At 45.3% G+C, this 8,152-nt stretch overlaps 1 protein-coding gene across 1 annotated transcript in view; it reads left to right on the top strand.

Moving 5' to 3' along the window:
* Positions 1-8,152, top strand: part of CCDC180 (coiled-coil domain containing 180) — a gene marked incomplete at its 5' end in the record, with an annotated part of 58,421 nt that overhangs the window by 45,084 nt on the left and 5,185 nt on the right. Inside the window, 5 exon segments of the mRNA XM_023534231.1 lie at positions 814-866; positions 2,588-2,886; positions 3,635-3,776; positions 6,729-6,889; positions 7,457-7,594. Of these exon segments, the coding sequence (XP_023389999.1) occupies positions 814-866; positions 2,588-2,886; positions 3,635-3,776; positions 6,729-6,889; positions 7,457-7,594 (793 nt within the window).

Consider the following 8,152-nt stretch of genomic DNA (forward strand, 5'->3'; position numbering starts at 1 on the left):
CTCAGAGAAAAGTCCAGGTGTACAACTGGCCCCCCTCCCTGTAATCAGGGAACCCCACCATCACAGCACCCCCCACTAATCAGTCTTTTTGCACCAAAGGTCTCATCGCCGGGGGTTTGTGAACATGCAGAGAAGGGTGGCTTTGACATCAGACAGCCCAGAAGTCGTGTTCAAATCAGCAGCTAGACGCTTCCTTGCCTCACACACCCCTTGACATTCCACATCATTAAAACCTTGACTCCTTCTCTCAGTTTTGCATACTTCTGTCATTTTATCCCATGTGTAGGCTTGTGTAACCATCACCACAATCCAGTAACAGAACTCTTCCACCGCCACTAAGATCCTCCTGCTGCTCCTTACAGCCACATTCACCCCGCTCCCTCGCCAACCCTAGAATGAGCAACCACCAATCTGTTTTCCATCCCTATAATTTTGTCATTTCAGAAATGTCACATAAGTGTTCTCATACAGTATATAATCTTTTCAGGGTGGCTTTTGGCACTCAACATAATGTCCTTGAGATCCATCCAAGTTGTCAAGTGTGTCAACAGTTTCCTCTGTTGTATGGCTGAATGGTATGAATGATATTTCCACGATGTGGAAGCACCACAGTGTTTTTAGTGATTAAAAAGAAAAATCATCAGCTAGACAGGAAATAAATAAATCAAGCACTTATTAAATCTCTCAAAGCGGGGAGACTTTCTTGGACTAACACAGTAGTTAATTGCTCAGAAAATAGAATCAGACTGATCATGTTTTTACCTCCAAACTGGGACTTCTCCCCAAGCCTCAGTCTTGCCCTCTGCACGGTAGGTTGAAGAGAACCCTCCCCTTAGAGCTACAGAGAGGAGCCAACAAGTTCCCAAGTGTTACCCATAGGCCTCCCTTAATATAAGATTGTCACACTGAGAAGCATCAGAAAAAAATCACAAGGAAAAAGATGGAAACACTTGGCAAACAAATTTTTAAACTCCTCTGGAGTTTAAAATGCAATTAAAAGTTAGATAACAACCGGCCATGAAACAATGGTGGTAGATAAGGACAACAAAGAAAAAGACCTTTAAAAATTGGCTCCCTCCCCATCCTCAAGCAAATCATTTAGGAAATCTTGAGAACTCGGTAGAGTAAGGGAAAAATTTGAAGAGACCATGCCCGAAGGAGAAAATAAAGTTAGGAGCAAACACTCCCAGTAGAATGCAAAGAAGTGAAAGGGAAACAGGTCCATTCCGTATTTTGCTTGAGATTAACCAATATATGAATAGAGTTTAGTGGAAGTTCCCAGTGTATCAAGGGAGGGTGGTGATGGTTCCTCCGAAGCACTGCAGGTGGGAGGTGTTAAAGAAACAATTATTTTGACACTCGTTAAAACAGTACGGAAAACTTTAAGTGGGACTATTGCATTAGGTGTCAGGACTGTTGCAGTAGGGGAGAGATGGGGCTCCACTCACAATGTAACAGGGACCATGGGAATATATAGCCAGTGTGCAGAGTGAGGGGGGTCAGTGGATGGAAAATTCAATGGTAGTGGGGTTCATGGTAAACTTACTTAACTGGATTCTCGCTGCAGGCAGCCCAGGGGCATCAGCTACCAAGCATGGGGGATTATCTCTAAACTGACTTAGTAGGGTTCTTGCTAAAGCGGAACCCAGCAGGCCAAAAACAATGCCCAAGGATGAGGCCTGGTTGGAAAGTGGGCTCAGAGGAGCCTGTCTAAAGTTTGGTCAAGGAGAGTCTTCATTGGTTCCTCCTCTTGTTCAAGGAAAGAAGAACAGAATGAAACATACACGTGAACAAATAGAAATACAATAAAATGTCATCATTCATTTTTCCTTCTTGTTTTTCAGCATATTTTCAATTTTCTTTAATTACGACGAAGGAATTTTAAAATGAAAGATCAAGGAACGTATTTACATGTATTTTAGATATTGGCCAACAACAGTGTGTTTACAGTAGTCGCCGCCATCACTTTACAGAAATCGTGAAAAATTAAGTGTCCTGCAGCTACATGTAGTTCTAATACATCTGTTCTTTACTTCAGTCTTACTGTTGAGATGGTTGACCTAACTGGCCAGGAATATCCACTAGATCTGTGTAAATTTGTTTAATAAAGCCCCAGTCTGTGCACAGCCACCGAAAGGCCAGAGGTGCTGGAAGGAGAATGTTTGGTCCTACAGGAAGTCCTGCTCATTTGATTGCTATTTATAAGAAATCATTATTTCTTCTTTCAGCCAATAGTGAGGAGTGTATAAGTGCAGGCACTGCATGGGGGCTGGGGATTCCCTGGTGAAGGAAAGAGACACACACAGGTCATGTTCTGATGGGCTTTATCATCTGCAGGGAGAAATGGAGGTTAATCAGCCAGTCACGCGGAGCAATCCCAAACAAGCCTTCCCCCCTCCCCCTTTGTGGAATGCAGTGGGACTGAGGCCCACTCTGGGAGCATCAGAACAAGGCAGTCAGGATCTGGCACTGAGCCAGTATCTGAGGACGAGCAGGAACAAGTGTGACCAAGAGGAAAATTAGTTGTATTCTCTGGAGAAGACTCAGTATATGCAAAGGTCCTGGGGTGGGAGTGAGTAATTACAAGGAGTGGTGGGGCCAAAAGAGAGTAGAGATCCTTGGAAGGGGCCAGACCTATCTCGTCACTTACAAGAGGCGTTAAACTTGACAATGGAAGTATTAGGTGGGCTCATGCTTGGGCATCCCATGAACAGTCCTATTCCAATCCTGGCTGGGCTGCTGAGTCCTCGGAATGTTCTGTCCACAGTATTTGGTGTGATTGCACCAGGCCCTTCAGGGATCTGTCTCGTGTGTTGCAGGGATTTTAAAGGGATCATCCTGACCCTCCTCTGGGAGGACAACGACCATCTGCTGAATGTTGCAGAGGTGAGGACTGCTGCCCACAGGCCTCTGCCTGCCCCATTGCGAGCCATAGGCCACATGTCCCCAGCTGCCTCTGCCTCCTGCAATCTACCGATAATGGCCTTGTGGGTAAAACTGAGGAAAGGGGATGCCAGCCCCCATGACCAGGGCTACGCAGCTAAACATCATTCATTCATTTATCCACTTATTCAGCCACCAAATATTTCTTTGACACTAACTGTATGTCAGATACTGAGCGCGTCAATGTGAACAAGTCCCATCTCTGTCCCTGAGGTCAGTGCCCAGCAAGAGGGGGGCCGACGTGGCGGCAACACAGAGAGACAGGAGGGGTGATAGGAGCAGGTACCTGGGGTTCCTCCAGTCAGAGCTACCCAGTGCCCAGTTCCAGCACATGCAACACAGGGATGTCTGCCTCCCACTGGGCTGTGAAGGCCTTCAGTACAGGGCCTCTGGATCATCCATATTAGTGGCCCACAGCCTAGTACCCAGCTTGGAGTTTCATAGAAAGCTTTCAGCCTGGTCACTGAAATGAGATTCCATTTTGGTCTTGAAGGATAAACAGAATTTTGCCAGTCACTCACCTGTGCCATGCATAGCCTGTGATGCCGGCTGTGGCGAGAAGGGCAGACAGGCAGAAAGAGCGCCACCAGCATAGGGGACAGCAGGAGAGAAGGCTAGGGGGTGTTGAGAGCATGAGCAAGAGTCCCACAGTGAGAGTCCTTGCTCACACACTGTCAACCCTCTCTTGCAGGAGTTTTATCGGAAAGAGAAGCGCTCAGTCACCAGGCCTGATTGCATGTACGATACCTTTGACCAGTGCGCAGAGAACATCGGCAAGAAGATCCTGGAGTACCAGAGCCAGACAAACGAGTACCACAACTCCTGCCTCATAGGTGGGTGCGGGCGGGCAGGCCAGCTGAGGGTGTGACACAGAGCTACTGATTGATCTAGGCCTGGGCCTCTGGGTCTGCATGCTACCCTCCTGACCTGGAGGTCACCATGGAGGTAGAGGAGCCCTCCCTCCACCCCCCTGTAAAAAGCTGACATCTTAGAATTAAGTGAAAACCTTGATCAGATTTAACCAGGAGAAACAACGGTGCCCCTATCCCCGCCCCCACCAAAGCTTCTTTTTTCTTGAGAAATATGGTGATTTGTATCACTAAAAATGTTTTGCTCATTGCACAGGTATTTTTGACAGCTTTTTTGAGATGTTCACATACATACAATTCACTCATCTAAAATGTACGATTCAGTGGATTTTAGTATATTCAGAGTTGTGTAACCATGGCCACTGTCAGTCTTAGAACCCCCTGTCTCTCCATCACTTCTCCAGCCCTAAGCAACGCTAATCTACTTTCTGTCTCCAGAAATTTTAAATTTCTCTAGTCTGGGCTTTCATGTGAATGGAATCATATAGTTATGTGGTCTTTTGTGTCTGGCTCCTTTCATTTTGCATAATTCTTTAAAGCTTCATCCATGTTGTAGTGTGTATCAGCACTTCATTCTTTTTTATGGCTGAATCATATTCCACTGTATGCATGTACCACATTTTGTTTATCTGTTCATTCATTGATGGACACTTGGTTGTTTCTGCCTTTGGCCATTGTGAATAATGCTCCAGTGAACATTCATGTACCTGTTTTTGTGTGGACACGTTTTCATTTCACTTAGGTGTCTAACTAGGAATGGAATTGCAGGGTCATATGGTAACTCTGTTTAATCATTTGAAGAATCCTTCCACAGCACCTACTGTATGCCTGACCTGTGCTGGGCTATGATGAACTTGGTAGATACAGCCTCCTGGGGAATAGGGGCATGAAAACAGGCAGGTGGAATACATCTTTCCATTTACATTTATTATAATGACGTTAAAGGAGCTGCGAAAACATGCCCATTAGCCCCCCTTTTGTCTATTTCTCCATGTTCCTCTGTGTCTTTGTCCATAGCCATGTGTATTTTGTACAGTTATAAGTCCTAATTATTCCTGCTTCTGAGGCAGGGAACCTCAGGACTGTTATGTTGGTTGAGGGGCAGCATGGGTAGAAGAAGGAGAGAATTGTGGGACAGACAGACCTGGGGTCAAGACCCAGCACTGCCATTTCCCAGCTATATGACCTTGACCAAGTTACTTCACCTCTGTGAGCCTCAGTTTCCTTGTCTGTAAAACCACCATGCAAGGCATTTTTGAGGACAAGCCCCTTGCATAGACCTGCTGTATACAAAGGAAACAGCCTGCCATAGTTCTCATTACTGTGGTTGGACAATGACTAGAATTGAAACCGCAGACAGCATTTTGTTTCTTTAGCTCAGAATTTCCCTAGATGAACTCTGTGGGATCCCATCCTATACGATCCTCCTCAAAAGAAAGGTTCTGTGGACAAATCGGTTGGAGAAATGCTGCAGATTATGTCCCTCTCTGAAGATTGACAGTTCACGCTAAATGGACACTTCCATTCCCTACAGTTTGGGAATCCAGTTACCTGACCGACTCTCCCACTGAAAACATGCAAAAATGCTGGATAGAATATTTTTGTGATGAACTCTTTTAAATGCATTGAGCTAGCTGTAAAGTAAGAAACACATAAGGCTCCCAAATTAAATAAAATAGGAACTCTAAGAGATAAAATTGAGCAGTAATGTTGGCTATTGCCCCAAGAGCTTTGCTGACGCCCAGGTGAATTTAAGCCCCTGTTTTGTGGCCTTTAGGGCATTGGGAAAAGGAGACAAAGTCCCAGACCTCCCAAAGTGGAAAGTCTGAAAGAACACAGCCACATAAAACTGGTACTCCACCTGCTGGAGTAAGTGAATGAAACAAAAACCACTCCTCCCACCCCCACAACTGGAAGGAAACTAAAACTAGCTTATTCAAAACCTTGGTACTGGGTAAAGAAGCAGCAGAAAAACTCCAATGAGAACCCATGACTATAAGCCAGCCCTTATGTGGTTTTTAAACCAGAAGTCACACTGAGATAAACCTGAATTCAACTTTGTTTCTGTGGACCATCCACAAGACCTCTTGCTGATACCTCCGCTTAAAGTGACCTTGAGTTAGTTGTGCTCATATACTTGTTTAATAGAGACACTACAAATCCTCTCTAGAAAAACCCGCTTTCAATTCAGGGAGTCTCATGCCCAGAATAAGAGCCCACAGTAAAAATAGACCCCCACTCCCAACACACACACACATGGGAAAAAGGAACCTTAGGCAAGAGGCAGCAGGATGAGGCCAGTAAGGACTTGGGATATTAAATGTATCGGACAGATTATAAAAGAATGTATTTATTAGAGGACCAAGTAGATATGAAATAGAACCAAACAGAACTCCTATATTAGGAAAATAAATAGTTGAAATTTAAAAATTATGAAAGGCTTTACTATCAGATTATTCCCTGCTGGAGGTGAAATCAGTGAAATGAAAGATAGATCCAGCAAAAATATCCAAAATACAACACAGAAAAACAATGATGGAAACTGAGGAGAGAGGTAAAGAGATATAGAGGAGAGGGGAGGCCTAGCACATAGTTAGAGGTCCAAAGGGAGAGGAAGGAGACTCGAGTCAGGCAATATTTGAAGAGATAAGGGATGAGACAGAACTGCTGAGAGACGCAATACATTTTAAATGAGCCAAAAAATCCCGCAGCATATGGAAGTCATTTGAACTTGTTTAATCCAGTATTTTCTATATTGGTTTGATCACAGGACCCCTGTTGATGAAATAGCTATTACCACATTGAAGACCAGTTTTTCTCTTTGGGAAATTGCTTTGGGCCCTGTTGTAGAGATCACCTCAGTAACTTGGCTTTGCTCAGTCCTGTCCCCTGGTCCCCCACCCCCAATTTCTACAGAATTACGAGCCCAGATGAGGAGATTTGAGGAGCTGCTACCCCAGGTGTGTTGGCTGGTGATGGAGAATTTCAAGGAGCAGCACTGGAAAAAATTTTGTGCCTCCATCGAAGAGATCCGGAAACAGTTCTGGGATTATCAGAAGCAACTGGAGACAAGAAGGGTGAGGGCCCCAGGACTAGCCCTTCCTTTCTAGGACCAGGGTCCCTGGATGCAGGGCATAGGCAGAACTTCCCCATCAGGGAAGGCGATGGGCCAGGCTTGGGATTGTTAGGTGGGGGCTGAGGGACGCCAGACAATGGAAAAATGAGAGTGGGAACAACAGCTTCTTCATAGAAGGCATTCAGTAAACTCCTTGTTGGATGTAATGGGTGGGTCGGCTGGGTTCTGTGTGGCCATGGTCGCTGAGATAAACAGTGATTGTCTACCTGGTCCTTGCAGCCATGGGATGTGGATGCTGTTGATTTCATTGGACTAAAGCCCTGATTATGCTGGACAGATGCTCGACTCACCCTCTCCCTACCCTCAGAGTTGGCTCCAACCATGTCCCTATTTTGCCTTCTCTGCCACTCTTCTGCCCACACACGGCCCTTCACACACCCAGGTCAGAGCACATATCAGTCTGGCCATGGCTATAATTGGCAGAGGACTTAGGCCAGTGACTTTTTGGTCTTGACATCAAGACAGTGGGGTCAAAATCCCTGCTGATTTCTGGATCTTTTGATTGAAGGATAAAAATGCCCAGAGTCTCCAACCAAATCTCGGACACCCTGCCCATTTTCAAGAAATGGAGTCTCTATGTCAAGTAGAAGAGAAAAGACAGGAAGATTTGGACACCGTAATTACGGCAACCAGGGAGAAGCTGGAGGTCAGTGGTGCCATTGACTCCCAAGTCCAGGTGCTGAGGGATTATCTCCAGAGAGATTAACCTAACTGATAGCCCACCAACACTGAGCATGGCTTTTTGCTGGCACCCTGGCCAAAGCAGGACATGAAAGTGGGCAGATTTTAGAGGTGGAGATGGTCATTATTGGCTGTTTTAACTTGTATTTTTTTAATTTCTAAATTAATTATAAAATCACTAATGAGAACTGTTTTTTAAGATCTAGATCTAGTTTTATATCTTCTTTGGTGAATAGTCCCATGGCCATTTCTGAATCATTTCCTATCTTCGATGCCAGTTAACTTGGACACAGTTGACACATGGTTTTGGTCTTCTCTCGCCTGCTGGCTCGCCATATGCTCCCTCAGCCTGCTTTTGGAGGCAAGTTCCTCTCCCTAGACAATGGGCTTTCTTCCAGGAATTTACCAGGAATTTCTTCCAGGAATTCACCAAGAAGTACGGCCGGTTTTTCATTACCAGCTTGGCCACCTTCACCGAGAAGTTCCTGCTGCAGTTAGATGAAGTGGTCACCATCGATGATGT

The sequence above is a fragment of the Pteropus vampyrus genome, unplaced genomic scaffold (assembly GCF_000151845.1).
Source record: "Pteropus vampyrus isolate Shadow unplaced genomic scaffold, Pvam_2.0 Scaffold123, whole genome shotgun sequence".
Taxonomy (NCBI): Eukaryota; Metazoa; Chordata; class Mammalia; order Chiroptera; family Pteropodidae; genus Pteropus; species Pteropus vampyrus.